Below are 18604 nucleotides of genomic sequence, written 5' to 3'. Positions count from 1 at the left end.
GGATACCCATCCGGGCCAGGCCCACGGGCTCAGCGGAGTCCCAGCACTTGCCCCCTGCCCCTCCCATCTCCTCTTCTGGTTCCCTTCGCTTCCAAGATGGTGCCCTGCTCAGACCTCACGCTCCGTGTGTCCCAGCGGGTGGCAGCCGGCAGCCTCCTGCTCTGCTGCCTGGCTCTGCCCTCCTTGGTGCCCAACTGGAGTCCTCATATTGGCTCGGAGCTTGCCTCTACTCTTTATGCCCCCTCCTCCTGCCCTCCCTGGCTAGCCCTTTCCAGGCTGCCTGGGCCCCTCGGGCGGCTGACCCTTCTCGCCGTGTGGCAGGCCCGGTCTGAGCGCACAGACATCGCCACGCTGCTCATCCCAGCCATCACTGCTGCCGACGCCGGCTTCTACATCTGCGTGGCCACCAGCCCCGCGGGCACCGCACAGGCCCGGATCCAAGTGGTTGTCCTTCCAGGTGCGGGGCCTTGGGGCTGAAGGAGTGGGAGGGCAAGCCAGGGTCCCGCCGAGGCCTGCTCACTCCCCCTCTGCTCCCAGCCTCAGGTGCCAGCACCCCGCCAGTGAGGATTGAGTCCTCATCACCTTCCGTGACTGAAGGGCAGACGCTGGACCTCAACTGCGTGGTGACAGGGCTGGCCCACACCCAGATCACGTGGTACAAGCGAGGGGGCAGCCTGCCTCCCCACGCCCAGGTACGAGGGTCCCTGAGCCCGTGGCAGGGGACCTGGGGATGGTCCTTCACACAGCCTGGCACTCTGCACTCTGCACTCTGCACGAGCAGGGTCCGCCCTTGTTTCCCTCCCTCTTTGGCTTCCCATGCGGGGCGGCTCCGAGCAGAGGCAGGCGCTGAGGCACAGAGGGAGTGCTGACCGCGGCCTCTCCCCATCCTCACATGCCTCTGTCCTTACCCGGCCCAGGTGCATGGCTCCCGGCTGCGGCTGCCCCGCGTCTCACCAGCTGATTCTGGAGAATACGTGTGCCGAGTGGAGAATGAGTCAGGCCCCAAGGAGGCCTCCATCATCATCTCTGTCCTCCACAGCAGCCATTCGGGCCCTAGCTACACCCCAGGTGAGGAGCCAGTGGGGCTGGGTGGGGGCCGAGCCCTCCGACCTGCCCTCTGTTCCCAAGGCTGGTGCCTGTGGTCTCTTCGATGCCATCAGGACAAGAAGAGGTGCTCCAGGCAGGCTTCAACCCTCCACTCCCTGCAAGGAGAGATGAGGGGACTGAGGGTGGGGACAGGTTGACCTGACTTACCTGGGACCCCATGAGGAGGGTGCTGTTTTCAGAATTCATCAAAAAGCAGCAGAGTCAGGGTTGAACACTGAGTTGGGAGTCAGGCTGACCTGGGTTCAAATCCTGGCTCTACCCTTTATCAGCCTTGAACTGGTTATTTTACCTCTGGGGCCTCAGTTTCCTCACGTGTGAAATGGGGACAGTAGCACTGCCATGTAGTGTGAGTACACAGCGTGCACTCTAAAGAAGGGAGTTGTGGCATTATTGTCTGCATCCTTTGGCCCCACCTGGGCGCTAAAAGACTCTGGTTCCCTGCAAGCCAGAGCAGCTCATCACAGATCAAGGAGTCATGCGTAGGCAAATGGACCTTGAACTCCAAGTTGAAGATCAGAGAGGGAAAGAGGGCTCTGGCTGGCCCTGCCGAGGCAGAAAAACATGGTCCCAGCCCTAGAAGGCCTCCCATCTGCCCTCCCAAGCTAGGGCCTGGTCAGATCCCAGGACCCTCTGCTCCAGGGCTGCAGGGCTGGGGCTCAGGAGCCCAGGCCTCTGACCAGCTCCTTTGCGCCCCAGCTCCTGGTGGAGCCCCAGCTCCAGGCAGCAGTCAGCCCATCCGCATCGAGTCGTCCTCCTCTCATGTGGCCGAAGGGCAGACGCTGGATCTGAACTGTGTGGTGCCCGGGCAGGCCCACGCCCAGGTCACATGGTACAAACGTGGAGGCAGCCTCCCCGCCCGGCACCAGGTACAGCAGCCCCCCAGGGCCAGCCCGCTGGAGGGGTTGGATGGAGCTGCTCAGGCCCCTCCTGACCCTCCCTATTTGCACTCAGACCCACGGCTCACTGCTGCGGCTGAACCAGGTGTCCCCAGCAGACTCAGGCGAGTACGTGTGCCGCGTAGTCCTCGGCTCTGGGCCCCTCGAGACCTCTGTCCTAGTCACCATCGAGGCCGCCGGCACTGGCTCCATCCCCGGTGAGTGACTGCCAGTGACAGGGCAAGCTGGTGGGGGCGCTGAGAGCCTTCCCAGGTGCCAAGGCCCTAGTGACTCCCTTTGCTGACGCGGGGAAGGGGAGGGCAGGAAGCCCACCTTGGGGCTGGCTACAGGGCCGGCCCAGGAGGACTCCACTTCTCTGAATAACCTGCCGTCTTCCCATCACTGTTCTCTCTGGCCACATCACTCATGGTTTTGCTCCTGCCTCAGTTATCCTCATCTCTCCCACTTCCTCACTCCCTCTGCAAGGCTTGGCTCCTGCTCCAGCCCTCCCCTCAGGGTTGCTCAGCCGAGGACCTCAAGCCCAGGCCACTGAACCCACAGGCTGAGCTGGCTCCAGGGGGAACAGTCCTTTCCTTCTCTTCTGGGGAACATCTGCTACCCTCGCCCCTTTCCCCACAGCCCCAGGACCCATCCCGCCTGTCAGGATCGAATCCTCATCCCCCACGGTGGCCGAGGGGCAGACCCTGGATCTGAGCTGTGTGGTGCCCGGGCAGGCCCATGTCCCGGTCACGTGGTACAAACGTGGAGGCAGCCTCCCCGCCCGGCACCAGGTACACAGCGGCAGAAAGGCAGGAGGGGGCCAGCCAGGCCAAGCTGTGGACAGTGGGTCGGCGGGGGCAGCCTCTGAGCTGAGGGGCTGTCAGTTCCCAGCTCAGAGGAACAGGGTAGGGGGTACCTGCTGAGCTCTGAGAAGCACCCCCCTCACACCCCTGCCCATGGCTGTCCAGGTCCGCGGCTCCCGCCTGTACATCTTCCAGGCCTCACCAGCTGACGCAGGCGAGTATGTTTGCCGGGCCAGCAATGGTGTGGAGGCCTCCATCACAGTCACGGTAACCAGGACCCAGGGAGCCAACTTCGCCTACCGTGAGTGGGACCTCCAGGCTGCGCTTGGACAGAGAAAGGGGAAAGGCGGGGGAAGCTGCAGAGAACTGGACTGACCAGTGACCGTCTTCTCCCCCAGCTCCTGGTGGCACCCAGTCCATCCGCATTGACCCCTCCTCCTCTCATGTGGCCGAAGGGCAGACCCTGGATCTGAACTGCGTGGTGCCCAGGCAGGCCCACGCCCAGGTCACATGGCACAAGCGCGGAGGCAGCCTTCCCGCCCGGCACCAGGTACAGGACCAAGAAGGGAACAAGAGGGAGGCCACTGGGGAGTGGAGGTCAAGGGTAGGGTGGGTTGGAGGCTCCTCTGAGACGGGGAGGCCTAGGACCCCACTGCACAGGTGTGGGGGGGAATGGTCCCAGCCTCTAGGACCAGCCAGCCTAGGTGTGGCTGCTGCTCCCACCACTTCCTCGCTTGTGACCTTCAGCGAATTACTTAATCTCCCTGTACCATATTTTCAGCATCTGTAAAATGGTAATAATAGTACCTCCCTTACAGAATTATCTTAAGGATGAAATGAATTAACTTACATGCAAAGCGCTCAGAGCTCTGGCTCATAGAAAGTGCTGTGAGCTGTTACTGCTGTCATATCAGTAGCTACTTTTTAAAAATATTTATTTATTTATTCATTCATTCATTTGGCTGCGCTGGGTCTTAGTTGCGGTGTGCAGGATCTTTAGTTGCGGCATGCGGGATCTTAGTTGTGGCATGCAGGATCTAGTTCCCTGACCAGGGATCAAACCCGGGCTCCCTGCATTGGGAGCACTGAGTCTTAATCACTGGACCACCAGGGAAGTACCATCATTAACTTATTATTGATATATTTTATAGAATTTAGGATGCCACTGATTGCAAGATGCACCATTATTTTATGTACCTCTAAGGAGAAAAAAAAACAACAACTGCCATTTGTAATTGTAATTCACTGTGAGATGCATCTTGATTTCAGAGACTTTAAAAAGTATGTCTAGGGAATTCCCTGGCCGTCCAGTGGTTAGGACTCCATGCTTTCACTGCCAAGGGCCCGGGTTCGGTCCCTGGTTGGGTAGCTGGGATCCCGCAGGCCGCACGCTGTGGCCAAAATAATAATAATAAAAAATAAAATAAAAATAATATGCAGGTTATCTTCTCCATCCTATTTTTTTTTTTTAAGTGTGTAAGAATTGATGGAGTGTGGTATTAGTGATTGCCCAGTTCCCCATGGCTCCTCCGGGCCACCCCTCACTCCTGGGACAAGACACCCGCTTCACCCCTGAGCAGGACAGAACTAAAAGCCAGTTCTCAGGCTCAGAGTGAGGCAGGGCAGCAGGTTATAGGCGCGAGGGTCCTAAGAGGGCCCCTTCTGACCTCACCTTCCTTCTGGCCAGACCCATGGCTCACTGCTGAGACTCTACCAGGTGTCCCCAGCCGACTCGGGCGAGTATGTGTGCCGTGTGGTAGGTGGCTCAGTGCCCCTGGAAGCCTCCGTCCTGGTCACCATTGAGTCTGCAGACTCTGTGCCTGGTGAGTGGTGCTGGGGGGAGGCTTCCCACTCCAGCAGTGACAGGACCCCAGAGACCAGCAGTCCCTACCTTCACTCACACCCTCCCCTCCCCCTCTCCTCCCAGCTAGGGATTGACCCTCTGCTCTCTGTCCCCAGCGCTGGGGGTCACCCCTCCAGTCCGGATCGAGTCGTCCTCCTCACACGTGGCTGAAGGGCAGACCTTGGATCTGAACTGCCTGGTTTCTGGGCAGGCCCACGCCCAGGTCACATGGCACAAGCGCGGGAGCAGCCTCCCTGCCCGGCACCAGGTAGGAGGTGGGGTGCTAAGGGGGGCCTGAAGGACCCTCGAGACTGCGGAGTAAGGAGCTTTGAGTTTGGATACTGCTTTGCCACTTGCCTGGCCAGTCCTTTGACTTCCCTGATCCTCAGTGTCCTCATCTGCCAAATGGGCTCACACTGTCTACCTCACCTGCCCCATAAGTGGCAAATGCCGGTCCCCCACTTCTTCCCACTGGACCCAGTCCCAAACCTCGGGCAAGGGAATTGAAGGGTCATGAATGGTGGTTCTCCCTGGAAGAGCTTCCCTAAAGCTTCATCTGGCCGGGTCTGGCTGGGATAGGGACCAGGGGAGGGGGTGGGAGCCTGGCTGTGAACCTGCCTCCCCTCCCAGGTACATGGCTCGAGGCTGCGGCTGCCCCAGGTGACTCCAGCTGACTCTGGGGAGTACGTGTGCCGTGTGGTCAGCAGCTCGGGCACCCAGGAAGCCTCCGTCCTTGTCACCATCCAGCAGCGCCTCGGCCCCTCCCGCTGTGAGTGTCTCAGGGGTCATAACAAATGGGCTGGGAGGGCCCCTCCACCCTCAGTGGCTCCCACACCCTGCCTTCCATTTCACCCTCCCAGCCCAGAGCGTGGTGTACCCCGTCCGCATTGAGTCGTCCTCAGCCTCCCTGGCCAATGGACATACGCTGGACCTCAACTGCCTGGTGGCCAGTCAAGCCCCCCACACCATCACCTGGTATAAGCGTGGGGGCAGCCTACCCAGCCGGCACCAGGTATGGAACCAGCAGGCAGAGAGGGCAAAAGCTGGGGTCACCGGCCCTGATGGGAATCAGGAAGAGCTGTCAACAGCCCGTCTGTGCTCATTCAGTCATTCAACAAACATTGAGTGTTCTTGCTGGACAGGCCCTGGACCAGTGCTGAGGATATGGAGATAAGTCCCACTGACCTCAACTGGATCCTGTACATAACATTCTTTGCTTCACTCACTCACTACATTTCCCTGAGAACCTGCTCCAGGCCAAGTCCTGGTCCTGGCACTAAGGAGTCAAATGGAATGAGACCACTGCCTGCCCTCAGGGAGCTCACAGGCTAAAGGGCGAGGCAGACATGCCATGTGACAGCGCCATAACGGGCGTCACCGGGGAGGGCCTCAATGGGCTTTCTGCAGGGGTGACGGGTGAGAATAGTCCAAAGGCTGGAGACACTGTCCACCCAGCCCAGAGCCTCAGGAAGGCCACCAAGGGAGTTCTGAAGGAGGCCAGGGTGGAGGCTACCCCCGACAAGGCAGTGAGGCTCCCGGAGTCCAGGGGAAGCAGCAGCAGCAGCACCTAAGACATGGAGGTGCTGCCCGCACCCCCCTGACACCTGCTCCCCCTCAGATCGTGGGCTCCCGGCTGCGGATCCCCCAGGTGACGCCCGCGGACTCGGGCGAGTACGTGTGTCATGTCAGCAATGGTGCCGGCTCCCAGGAGACCTCGCTCATCGTCACCATCCAGGGCAGCGGCTCCTCCCACAGTGAGAACTCCTAGGGCAGGGGGTCTAGGCAAGCGGGTGCAGGGGAGGCAGCGAGGTGCCTGGCACCGTCACCGTTGTCTGACTCCGGCCATGTGGTGCATTCCTCTCTGTCCCCAGTGCCCAGTGTCTCCCCACCAATCAGGATCGAGTCCTCGTCCCCCACGGTGGTTGAAGGGCAGACCTTGGATCTGAACTGCGTGGTCGCCGGACAGCCCCAGGCCACCATCACGTGGTACAAGCGTGGGGGCAGCCTTCCCCCTCGACACCAGGTACAGAGTAGAGCCTGGCAGTGGGGTGGGCAGTTCAGGGACAGCCCCCCATGGGCAAAGAACATGAAGCATTAGCTGGCAGTCCTCCCTCCTGCCCTGGGTAGACAGAGGGTAGCCTCAGCCAGTCTGATGGAGGAGGCCTGAGCCAGCCGGTGACCCCTCAGCCCCTTGACTCCCTCCCTCCTTATCCACACCCCTAGGCCCACGGCTCCCGTCTGCGGCTGCACCAGATGTCCGTGGCGGATTCAGGCGAGTACGTGTGCCGGGCTAACAACAACATCGATGCCCAGGAGGCCTCCATCGTGGTCTCAGTCTCCCCCAGCACCGGCAGCCCCTCTGGTGAGTCCGATGAAGACCCAGGAAGGAACTGGGAGACGCAGGTACCAGTGTTTCCCGGGGAAGAAAGGCCCTGTAGTCAGAGCCCTCAGAGGAGGGTGGTGGTCCAGGACGAGGGCTCAGCAGAAGGATGCCGGGGTTCACATCCTGCCTGCACCACTAGGGACCTTGAGGGAGTGACTCTCCCCTCTCAGCTTCCGTACCCTCATCAGTGAAGTGGGGATGTCGATCATTCCATCCTCAGAGAGCTGTCCGATACAGTGGCCACTAGCCATGCAGGGTCATTAAAATTAGTTAAAATTCTAAATTCACATTTCAAAAACAAAGCGCTCAGTAGCCGCACACAGCTGGCTGCCACTGCACTGAACAGTGCGGATAATAGAACATTTCCATCGTCGCAGAAAGTATGTGAATTTTGTGAGGACTAAGTGAGTTAATGCATGTAAAGTACTTAGAACAGTGCCTGGCGTACTGTAAGTGCTTAATAAGCGTTAGCTATTCTTACTACCTTGGGAGGGTGGAGGCTTCTACAGCTGAGGCTCCCACCAACCCAGTTGTTCCCAAATCTGACCATGACCAAAGCCCCGACTTGCTCTTTCTGTGCGCCCAGTCCCTGGCGGGGCCACGCCCATCAGAATCGAGTCGTCATCTTCACACGTGGCCGAAGGGCAGACCCTGGATCTGAACTGCGTGGTCCCTGGACAGGCCCATGCCCAGGTCACATGGTACAAGCGCGGGGGCAGCCTCCCCACTCACCACCAGGTATGGGAGTTGGGGGCAGGACATAATGGGAGGGCTGCTGGATGTGCGGGCCCTGGCTAGGGGCCTGTCCCCCAAGCTCTGCCCGGGAAGGAGGGCCTGGGATCCCCTGTGCGGTGCAGTGCCTGCCTGCGTCCGAGGTTGGACCCTGGCCCCAGCCTTCAAGGATTCCAAGTGCCGTCTCACTCTGCTCCTCTCCCATCCTGTCCCTGCGCAGGCCCACGGCTCACGGCTGCGGCTGCACCAGGTATCCCCGGCTGACTCGGGCGAGTACGTGTGCCGCGTGGTGAGCAGCTCTGGCCCCCTGGAGACCTCAGTCCTGGTCACCATCGAGGCCTCTGGCTCTGGCACTGTTCTCGTCCCTGGTGAGGATCCCTACAGTGGGGCTGGGAAGCAGGAGGAGGGAAGAAAGGAGGGCTCGAGAGCCAGATCAAGTGGGCTTCATCCTGAGGGCCCAAGAGCATGGGCTTTGGAGTCTGGCTTGTGTGGGCTTGAGTCCCGGCTCCTCTGTCCACACTCTGAAATGTTACACGAGGGATTCCTCTCGGTGTGTCACTTTCCTCATCTGTAAAGTGGGGCTAGTAGAGGCTGGAATTGCACCTCCGGGATCTGAGAGGGTGATTTTAGCTGGTGCCCTGATTGAACTTTTTTTTATATTAATAGTGATAATGTTAGGGAAAAAACATCAACACGTCAAACCTGTCATGATTGCATGGAAATCATTGCCTATGATGGGGCTGTGTGTTTAAGGGTTTTCTTAAGTGAATCAATTGAAAGGAAAGTGTAAAGGAATTAATAGCACAGGGAGCACATGGCCATAGCAGACATCATGATAAGAGTGCCTGACTTGCTAAGTAATGAACGGGATATGCACTTGCCAGGTGCTGGGCCCTGGTATTTTTATACATATTAACTCATTTCACCGTCACAATAACCCTTTGAAGTAGGTGTGATTGTTCTGTCTGTTTTACAGTTGGGGAAACTGAGGCATGGAGAGGTGAAGTAGCTTTCCCAAGGTCACACAGCTAATAAACGGCAGGGCTGGGTTTTGAACCCAGGCAGTCTGGCCCCAGAGTCTGGGTTCTTAGCCCCATACTACTCAAGTCTGGGAAACGTTAGTGATCTGTGTGGAGCTGCCTGGCCCTGAGCCCTGGCCGCCAGTGGTGCCGGGAGCACAGGAGATGGTGGGACCATTGTCTGGGGCTGGGCTGGGACAATGAGGCGCCAGGCTAGCCCAGCTGCTCCAGGCTTCAGGGGAATGGGAAGGGGGGAATCAAGGCCGTCTCCCTGTGGCCTCTGGCCTGACCATCTGGGCACCCAGGGGCAGGGGCTGAGGACACAGGGAGTCCCAGCTCACTGACTTCTTCCTGTGCCTCAGCCCCGGGCAGAGCCCCACCCATCCTCATCGAGACCTCCTCCTCCCACGTGGCCGAAGGGCAGACCCTGGATCTGAAATGCGTGGTGCCTGGCCAGACCCACGCCCAGGTCACATGGCACAGGCGCGGGGGCAGCCTTCCCACCCGGCACCAGGTATGGAGCCTGGAGAAAGCAGGATGTGGGCATTCCCACCCCACCCCGTCCTCTGCCCGGGAGGGAAGGTGGCCCCAACATCCGGGGCTTCAGGAAAATGGCAGCAGGAGATCACTGGGACCCAGGAGTTTAAGAACAGGCTGGGCATGGTAGGGCCGTCACTGGCTGCCCAGCACCTTGGTGCAAATTAGAAAAGGACGCCTCTTATTCAAGACACTGGACTTTCTCCTGCCAGGAATAGCATAATAGTAAACATACCCCCCAACGTCTAATGTCAAAGGGGGTCACCTTTGGCAGGAGGCAACATCCACAATGGTACATGACAGCCCTGGGGTACAGGTATGAGAGGGCTGGGACGTCTGACGGCCTTGGCCACCAGCCCCCCGGCTCACTCTCCCCACTCTCACCCCACCCTGGCCAGGTCCATGGCCCCCTGCTGAGGCTGAACCAGGTGTCCCCTGCCGACTCTGGCGAGTACTCCTGTCGAGTGGCCAGCAGCTCAGGCACTCTGGAGGCTTCTGTCCTGGTCACAATCGAGGCCTCCAGCCCAGGCCCCATTCCTGGTGAGTGACAGGAGCGGCGGGCGGTTCTGGGCACAGGCTTGGGGGCCCCTGCCTGGCCTTGCTCCCCCTGCTGTCCAGCAGGGCTCTAGCCCTCAGCTCCAGGAAGGTCCTCCAGCCCCTCCCCCAACCACTGGGAACCAAGGTCTCACCAGGGCATCTCGGCCCCCAGGGGACAGAGACCCTTCTTAGGTCAATGGTGCTCAGCCATGTCAGTCACTCTCAAGCCACTGCACCTCCAGGAGGGCCAGCTGGCACTTGGTGCCACCACCTCAGGTCTCTGCCTGCACCCCCGGGGCCGCCCCTTTCTCACCCACCCATTGTGCCCACAGCCCCAGGACTGGCCCAGCCCATCCACATCGAGGCCTCCTCCTCCCATGTGGCCGAAGGACAAACCCTGGACCTGAACTGTGTGGTACCCGGGCAGGCACATGCCCAGGTCACGTGGTATAAGCGTGGGGGCAGCCTCCCCGCCCGGCACCAGGTACAGGGGCCAGAGGTGGGGAGGATTCAGGGCAGGCAAGTCTTGACCTGCAGTTGCCTTCTGCATCCCAAACCTTCTTCACACAAACCCTGGCATGCTTGGGGACCCCAGGGGATAAAATACTTTGCGGGGAGGAGTTCAACAGCCTGGGAATTGAGAGACCTGGGTTTTTCTCCTGGCTTTGCTGCTGAATCATTTCCTGCAGCAGCATCCTCCTCTGAAAAGGGGATGGAGTGGACTTGTAGGATTCTGTGAATGAAGCTTCCTCATCTCCACCAGCTGGAGCCCTGAGCTCCTGAGAACTCTTGGGCACTGGCACAGCCGGGCTTGGGGACTTGCCCTGTCCCGAGTGCTCTGGCACGATAGCCACCCTCTCCTCACTCCGACAGACCCACGGCTCCCGGCTGCGGCTCCACCACGTCTCCCAGGCCGACTCCGGAGAATACGTGTGCCGTGTGGTTGGCAGCTCGGGCCCTGAGCACGAGGCCTCATTCACGGTCACTGTCCCGCCCAGTGCAGGGTCCTCCTACCGTGAGTGAGGGAGACGCCACGGGCCGGGGGAGGCGGGGAGACACTGGGGCTGAGGAGGGGGGAGGGGAGGCAGGGGAGCCCACCCAGCCCTGCTGAGCCCAGCCCTCTGCCTCCGTCCTCCCCCAGGCCTTAGGAGCCCTGTCATCTCTATCGACCCGCCCAGCAGCACCGTGCGGCAGGGCCAAGATGCCAGCTTCAAGTGCCTCATCCATGATGGCGCGGCCCCCATCAGCCTTGAGTGGAAGACCCGGAACCAGGAGCTGGAGGGTGAGCCGGGGGGATGGGGGGCTGGAGGCGGGTGTGAATGCACGAGAATCACCACTGGTGGCTGGGCAGAGACCACCATGGCACCAAACTTTCTGTGTGACCCCGGGTAAAGCCCTTCCCCTCTGGGGACTTGCTGTCCCTATCTGGATGGTGAGAGGGCTGGACCCAGGAGTCTCCAAGGACTTGTTTATCCACCATCTGTGACCCTGTGAGCTGGATACACCCAGACTGGAGGGGTCGGGGCCATGGGGCACTGGTGTGCCTACTGGCAGCGCCCAGGCAGGAGGACACCCTCACTGACCACACCCTCCTTGATGCCAACCCCGCAGACAATGTCCACATCAGCCCCAACGGCTCCATCATCACCATTGTGGGCACCCGGCCCAGCAACCACGGTGCCTACCGCTGCGTGGCCTCCAATGCCTATGGTGTGGCCCAGAGTGTCGTGAACCTCAGCGTGCACGGTGAGGGGCTTCAACCCCGTGGGCTCTGACTTCATGTTTCCAGCCCCGATTCCGAGCTCAGAACCTCCAGGCTTAAATCCAGCCTCTGCCACTGCCTCTCTCTTGGGCATTCTCCTTCTCTGAGCCTCAGTCTCTACATGGGTGCAGTGGGGAGACTAGTGCCCACTGGCAGTTACTGGTAAGGGGCTGTGACAGTGCATGTGACCAGCAGAGCCTTGCATGTGTATCAGTGGTGTCATTCCTCTGGGCAGGGCCCCCTACAGTGTCTGTGCTCCCCGAGAGCCCCGTGCGGGTGAAAGTGGGAAAGGCCATCACCCTGGAGTGTGTCAGTGCTGGGGAGCCCCGCTCTTCTGCTCGCTGGACCCGGATCGGTGCCCCCACCAACTTGGAGCAGCGGGCACCTGGGCTCCTGGACAGCCACGCGGTGCTGCAGGTGAGGTCAGGGGGGTCTCATCTCTGGATCTGAGGCCCAGTCAGGGCCCGTTCTTGAGCAGTTGCCTGGAGGAGAGAGTGGTGGATGGACAGATGGGTGATGAATTGGTGAAGGAAGGGAGGGATGGGATAGGCGGGTGATGGCTAGATTGGAAGACGGTTAGGAAGAAAGAAGGAAGGTGGAAGGAGGAATGGGTAGAAGGATGGGTGGTTGGGTGGGTAGGTGGCTGGGTGGGTAGATGGATGGATGGATGGGTAAATGGGTGGATGAGTGGATAGGTGGGTAGATGTATGTATGGATGGATGGATGATGGATGCATGGACGGGTAGATGGGGGGGTGGATGTGTGGATGGATAGACTAATGGGATATCTTGAGTGTGAGCCCTCAAGCAGCCAGTCAAATAGGAAAGCTAAAAACAAAGGGACGGGTAGAAGAAAGAGGTGAAAGCAAGCCAGAGGGCTGATGCCAAGGTCCCCCCTCAGTGGCCCCATGACCAACATCCTTGCTTCTTCCAGATTTCGTCAGCTAAACCATCAGATGCAGGCGTCTACGTCTGCCTAGCTCAGAATGCACTGGGCACAGCGCAGAAGCGAGTGGAAGTAATTGTAGACTCGGGCACTGTGGCCCCAGGGACCCCCCAGGTCCAGGTAGAAGAAGCCGAGCTGACTGTGGAAGCTGGACACACGGCCACCCTGCGCTGCTCAGCCACAGGTGTGGACGGGGGCTGGTACACGGGGCAGGCAGAGCAGCGGGCCCTGGGCCTGAATTTAGACATAAGAGGCCTGAAGAGGATGTCATGCTCAGGAAGGGGGCTTTACTGCTGGCAATCTCCCGGTGATGGCTGAGGTGCCCACTTTGTGCCCCCCATGAGGAGCAAGCTGACCCAGGTCCCTTCCTGACCATCCCACCCCCAGCCAGTCCTGGGGCAGCCCACCAACCTCTGCCACTCCACTCCACAGGCAGCCCCACGCCCACCATCCACTGGTCCAAGCTGCGCTCCCCGCTGCCGTGGCAGCACCAGCTGGAAGGGGACACGCTACTCATCCCACGGGTAGCCCAGCAGGACTCGGGCCAGTACATCTGCAACGCCACTAGCCCTGCCGGGCATGCTGAGGCCACCATCGCCCTGCATGTAGAGAGTAAGGCCCTCGTCCACCCTCCTCAGGCTACCCCCTCCGCACTGCATGGAGGTCTGAGCCCCCCAACCAGGCCACACCCTGGACAGAACTCCAGGAAACCTATCTGGAGGGCCACATGCACCTCAGGCCCTGGAGCCTGCCCTAACCTAAAACCCACGTCCCCTCCTGGGACCTGGGCTTCCCTCATCCCCAGTCCTCTGGGCTCCCCGTTCAGCTTCCCTAGTCCTTTGGCAAGTCGCCAGGGCCCAGCACCTGCTCCCATCCTGACCTCTGCTCTTCGCCACCCTGACCTCTGTGTCTCTAACCCCAGGCCCGCCGTATGCCACCACAGTCCCGGAGCACGCCTCGGTGCAGGCAGGGGAGACGGTGCAGCTCCAGTGCCTGGCTCATGGGACGCCCCCACTCACCTTCCAGTGGAGCCGTGTGGGCGGCAGCCTCCCTGGGAGGGCAACCACCAGGAATGAGATGCTGCTCTTTGAGCCTGCGGCCCCTGAGGACTCAGGCCGCTACCGCTGCCGGGTCACCAACAAGGTGGGCTCAGCTGAGGCCTTCGCCCAGGTGCTGGTCCGAGGTGAGCAGCCCCAGCTCAGGCTGGGTAGAAAGGGGTCAGCTTTCCTCCAGGCGCTTGTCCGAGCCTTTCACTTACCCCTCAGCTGGTGCCGGGGGACCCCCACCTGGGGCACGAAGACCCCCCTCCACTACCCTATCTGGAATGCCTTCTTTCCCCCCAGGAAGACCCCAGTCACTGTGTTCTCAGCAACCCTAGCTCTCACTGCTGCATCCCTCCCTTGGCATTGACCTCATACTGCCAGAGGCTATGTTTACATGAGTACCCCCAGCCTGCCTCGCCTGCCAGACGGAGGATGCTCAGGGCAGGGCCTGGACCCAGCATCTCAGCAGCCCCGGGCTTGTCCACCACAGCACCCAGAATGGGCTGCGTAAATGCTGGACGGTGACAAAAATGGATGTGTGATAGGGCAGCACCTCACCCCCGGATGCCCAGGGCTTCAGTGGATCTCTGAAGAATCCCACATCTCCGTGGGCTCCTCAAGAGCCTGGACCGAAGGGAGCCCAGGTCCTGGGTTCAGTGCACAGCCCGATCGCTTGATAGTTGTGTGACCTTGGCCAAGTCAGTGAACCTCAAGCCTCACTGTCTTCATCCTGTAAAGTGGAGAGGACAATGCCAGCACACAAGCTGACTTAGAAAGGGACACATATGTAGAGCCCGTGGCACCTAGTAGGCACTTGGTAAATGGTGATAGTATGCATTTGACCCACCCTCCCATATGTCCCCTGCACCCGGACATTAGGCGCCTTCACCTGGGATCCTCCTATTTTTAATTAATTAATTTATGTATGTATGTATGTATGTATGGCTGCATTGGGTCTTCGTTGCTGCGCACAGGCTCTCTCTATTTGCGGCGAGTGGGGGCTACTCTTCATTACAGTGCACGGGCTTCTCATTGCGGTGGCCTCTCTTGTTGCAGAGCACGGGCTCTAGGCGCACAGGCTTCAGTAGTTGTGGCGCAGGGGCTTAGTTGCTCCGCAGCATGTGGGATCTTCCAGGACCAGGGCCTGAACCCGTGTCCCCTGCTTTGGCAGGCGGATTCTTAACCACTGCACCACCAGGGAAGTCCCTCTCCTATTTTAGACTAGAGCCAGAATAGTCTTTGCTGTCCTTCCTTCAGGTGTCTGAATCTTTCCAAGGCCAACCCCTCCCGCTCTCGCCTTGGGCTGCCCTCCCCTCCCGAAGGCCAGGAGCTTCTGGAAGCACAGCCCAGCACTCCACAGGCTCTTATTTGTGTTGATTGAATGACTGCACGAGTGAGCAGATGAATGAAACTGCCAATGAAAGGCCTTTTTTCCCTGGTCAGAGAGGCAAACAGGAGGACGTCCCCTGAATGTTAGGGTGGGGGTTTCCTGGGTCCTGGAGGGGCATCGGGGATATCACACATACGCGCGCACACACACACACACACACACAACCTCTTACCTGTCACCGCAGGCCCCTCCGGCTCTCTCCCCGCCACCCCCATCCCAGCAGGATCCACGCCCACCGTTCAGGTCACGCCTCAGCTGGAGACCAAGAGCATAGGGGCCAGCGTCGAGTTCCACTGTGTCGTGCCCAGCGAACTGGGCACTCAACTCCGCTGGATCAAAGAAGGGGGTCAGCTGCCTCCCGGCCACAGCATGCATGATGGGGTGCTCCGGTGAGTGGGAGCAGTGGCAGGACTGAACTTGGGCATGCCAGCCCAAGGCACACAGTGGGGCTGTTAGAATACCTATCCTACTGGGCTTAGCATAAAACAATGGCCTTGGGCAAGTCACTTCACCTCCCTGAGCCTCAGTGTTCTCAGCGGTACAGTGGGTTATATGAGACCAGAATGAGATAACCTAAAGCACTTAACACAGTGCTTAGCATGTGGAAGGCCTTCAGTAATCAGTGGCCCATGTTCGTATTATTGTTAAAGGGAAGAGAACAAGCTCTGAGGCCAGATATATACATGTGACCCAGATCTCAGCTCTGCTACTTGATAACTGTGTGATCTGGAACTCTAGACCACAAGGTCTTGGTCTAAAATGGGTGTGGTGACACTCACCCTGACTTCCTACCTACCTCCCATGGTTTTGGGGAGACTAGAAGTTTACATTGTGTGCTGATACTTGACGACTTTTAACTCCCACACAGTTGCAAAGTATTCTCACCAATTGTTTTTATTCACTGATGTCTTATTATTTTTTTCTTTACAGAATCCAGAACTTGGACCAGAGCTGCCAAGGGACGTATATTTGCCAGGCCCATGGACCATGGGGACAGGCCCAGGCCAGTGCCCAGCTTGTTGTCCAAGGTAGGACGGTGGCTTCAGGCTTCTGCTAAGAGCAGCGGACAGAGGTGAAGTGCACAGGGACCATATTCCCCAAGAAACCCCTTAAATGTGTACAAATAAAGAGAAGTATTTGATTGTATCTTGCTTTCGTCTAGCACAGAGTGAGGGGGCTTGACAAATATTGCAAGGGAGGGGGGAAGAAGGGAGATGGGCGGAGTGAGTGGGTGCTCAGACAAACCAATGAAAATGACTGCGGATGCACAAGTGAGTAAAACGAATGAACAAAGAGCACACAAGTGAGCGTGCTAATGAGTGGATGCACGAAAAAGCGAATGAAATGCTGAACGCCTCGGGCTCCAGTGCTCACCTTTTCTGGGGCAGTCTGCGGCCTCACTGAGCCCAGGCCTGCAGCAGGCTGGCCTCACTCTGTTCTGCCTCATCCTCCCCCAGCTCTGCCCTCTGTGCTCATCAACATCCGGACCTCCGTTCAGACCGTGGTGGTCGGCCATGCCGTGGAGTTCGAGTGCCTGGCCCTGGGTGACCCCAAGCCTCAGGTGACATGGAGCAAAGTTGGAGGGCGCCTGCGGCCCGGCATCGTGCAGAACGGAGGCATCGTCAGGATCGCCCACGTGGAGCTGGCTGACGCAGGACAGTACCGCTGCACCGCCACCAATGCTGCAGGCACCACCCAGTCCCACGTGCTGCTGCTGGTGCAAGGTGAAGGCTGGCAGGGAGCTCTGTGGGGCCCGGGAGCGTGCAGGGGCTGCTCTCACGCCGTCTCCTGCCTTACCTGTGCTACGCCTCCTTCCTGCTCTCTTGGGGATTTTCAATTTGGTGTATTTAGGGAGCAGGTTTCATAACAAGCAGGTGCAGCAGGGGATCGCAGTGAGTGTTCCTCTGGGGCAGCTGGAACTTGCAGGGAAAAGCTGTGCCATGGGGCATCAAGAGGAAATCAGATAAGTAGTCTTCACCTGCTGGAGCTCCTGCTCTGATGAGGAAGACCTACAGCTCAGTCTGATGGCAGGGACAGCACAAACGCAAAACAGACGTAAAAGACAGTAAAACGTGGACAATGGAGGATGCCAGGCAGACACAATCTGTGTGTTCTTCAAAGGCTATTCTTTTTCACCCCAAGCCCTATGACTTGCCCCAAACTTACCCACACTGCCCTAGTACCCCCTTTTCAGGTCCCCAGAGGGCTGCACAATTTTCCACCCAGGTGTGTTGAAGAGGCTCGGTCTATGGAGTCAGTTGGACCTGTCCCTGAGCCCTGGCTCTGCATGGTTCCACCTGTGCAACCAGGAGTGAATGGCCACAGTTTCCTCCTCTGTGAAATGGGGACATAGTGCCTCCCTTCCAGGGATGGCATGAGGATTAAATGAGTCAGGACACAGGCTGGGCTTACAAACAGTTGGTGTCATCAGGTTGATGGCCTGTGTCTCCTCCTCCCCTCTCAGCCTTGCCGCAGATCTCAACGCCCCCAGAGGTCCGTGTGCCCACTGGTTCTGCAGCTGTCTTCCCCTGCATGGTCTCTGGCTACCCCACTCCTGACATCACCTGGAGCAAGGTAAATGCTAGGCAGGAAACCAGCGGGCGTGCCTGAGGGGAAGGGACCAGGTCCTCACCATCTCGGTGCCCCCAGGAGCTGGCCCAGGCTTGGCCCAGAGTATGCACGCCATGTCTGAGGGTGGGCCCCAGGCAGGGATGGGAGACAGGCCCCGTGGAGGTGTGGGCCAAGGCCAGGGTTTAAAGCGCCAGTGTGTTTGCAGCTGGATGGGAACCTGCCGCCTGACAGCCGCCTGGAGAACAACATGCTGCTGCTGCCCTCGGTCCGGCCCCAGGACGCAGGCACCTATGTCTGCACCGCCACCAACCGCCAGGGCAAGGTCAAAGCCTTTGCCCATCTGCAGGTGCCAGGTGAGACCACACACCCCGGGTTAGGCAGCACCCTGCCCGCCACCTTGTGGGTCGTGTCTTGAACTGTGCTTTCTGCCCACAGAGCGGGTGGTGCCCTACTTCACGCAGACCCCCCACTCATTCCTGCCGCTGCCCACCATCAAGGATGCCTACAGGAAGTTTGAGATCAAGATCACCTTCCGGCCCGACTCAGCCGATGGTGAGCAGGGGAGGAGCTGATTGGGGGGCCCGGGGCTGGGCATCTCCGAAGTCACTGCCATCAGGGTATGAGCCCTGGCAGCCCCCAGTCCTCAGCCTTCCCTGCCCCAGGGGCTCCAGGCCGGCCGGGCCTCCCCCTCTGGTTCTCTCATGCCTCCTCTCCTCCATTCCCTCCTCTGTGATACCTGCACCCCAGCCTCCCCCGGTCCCTCTGCCATTGGTGCAGCAACCCCCAGTCCTTTTGTCCCATCTCCCTGCTCCTGTCTCTGCTCCTTCCTCCTTTTCCCCATCTCTCACCCTTCCCTCCTCTCTCTCTCTCTCTCTCTCTCTCTCTCTCTCATCTGTCTCCTCCCACCTCTTACGGGTCTCTGACTTTCACTGTCCAGGCCTCCTTCTCTACTCGGGTGAGTCTCCGCCTCCCTCTCCTCCTTCAGGTAGACCCTACAGTGTAAGTGAAGCAAATTCAGCTTCTTTCTAGGGGCTCTCAGCAAACCCCTTCTATTTAG

The 18604-nt window shown here is 59.3% G+C and overlaps 1 protein-coding gene across 6 annotated transcripts in view; it reads left to right on the top strand.

The window, feature by feature from the left end:
* Positions 1 to 18604, top strand: part of HSPG2 (heparan sulfate proteoglycan 2) — a 102617-nt gene that overhangs the window by 75111 nt on the left and 8902 nt on the right. For 5 of the 6 annotated variants that reach the window (XM_060089119.1, XM_060089118.1, XM_060089116.1 and 2 more), the window contains 33 exons: positions 322 to 457; positions 538 to 692; positions 918 to 1068; positions 1804 to 1973; positions 2059 to 2200; positions 2622 to 2773; positions 2951 to 3086; positions 3184 to 3335; positions 4473 to 4608; positions 4745 to 4896; positions 5259 to 5397; positions 5489 to 5640; positions 6247 to 6382; positions 6500 to 6651; positions 6852 to 6990; positions 7598 to 7749; positions 7964 to 8111; positions 9125 to 9276; positions 9698 to 9839; positions 10169 to 10320; positions 10710 to 10851; positions 10978 to 11118; positions 11448 to 11582; positions 11834 to 12015; positions 12532 to 12727; positions 12976 to 13155; positions 13466 to 13726; positions 15161 to 15365; positions 15907 to 16004; positions 16434 to 16700; positions 17441 to 17550; positions 17753 to 17900; positions 17983 to 18099. In XM_060089119.1, the coding sequence (XP_059945102.1) occupies positions 322 to 457; positions 538 to 692; positions 918 to 1068; positions 1804 to 1973; positions 2059 to 2200; positions 2622 to 2773; positions 2951 to 3086; positions 3184 to 3335; positions 4473 to 4608; positions 4745 to 4896; positions 5259 to 5397; positions 5489 to 5640; positions 6247 to 6382; positions 6500 to 6651; positions 6852 to 6990; positions 7598 to 7749; positions 7964 to 8111; positions 9125 to 9276; positions 9698 to 9839; positions 10169 to 10320; positions 10710 to 10851; positions 10978 to 11118; positions 11448 to 11582; positions 11834 to 12015; positions 12532 to 12727; positions 12976 to 13155; positions 13466 to 13726; positions 15161 to 15365; positions 15907 to 16004; positions 16434 to 16700; positions 17441 to 17550; positions 17753 to 17900; positions 17983 to 18099 (5128 nt within the window). The remainder of the gene's footprint in view (positions 1 to 321; positions 458 to 537; positions 693 to 917; positions 1069 to 1803; positions 1974 to 2058; positions 2201 to 2621; positions 2774 to 2950; positions 3087 to 3183; positions 3336 to 4472; positions 4609 to 4744; positions 4897 to 5258; positions 5398 to 5488; positions 5641 to 6246; positions 6383 to 6499; positions 6652 to 6851; positions 6991 to 7597; positions 7750 to 7963; positions 8112 to 9124; positions 9277 to 9697; positions 9840 to 10168; positions 10321 to 10709; positions 10852 to 10977; positions 11119 to 11447; positions 11583 to 11833; positions 12016 to 12531; positions 12728 to 12975; positions 13156 to 13465; positions 13727 to 15160; positions 15366 to 15906; positions 16005 to 16433; positions 16701 to 17440; positions 17551 to 17752; positions 17901 to 17982; positions 18100 to 18604) is intronic. The other variant, XM_060089120.1, reaches the window with a different exon arrangement.

Source organism: Mesoplodon densirostris, chromosome 2 (genome assembly GCF_025265405.1).
Source record: "Mesoplodon densirostris isolate mMesDen1 chromosome 2, mMesDen1 primary haplotype, whole genome shotgun sequence".
Taxonomy (NCBI): Eukaryota; Metazoa; Chordata; class Mammalia; order Artiodactyla; family Ziphiidae; genus Mesoplodon; species Mesoplodon densirostris.
The sequence above is the reverse complement of the archived record's forward strand: the minus strand, read 5'-3'. Positions and strand labels throughout refer to the sequence as shown.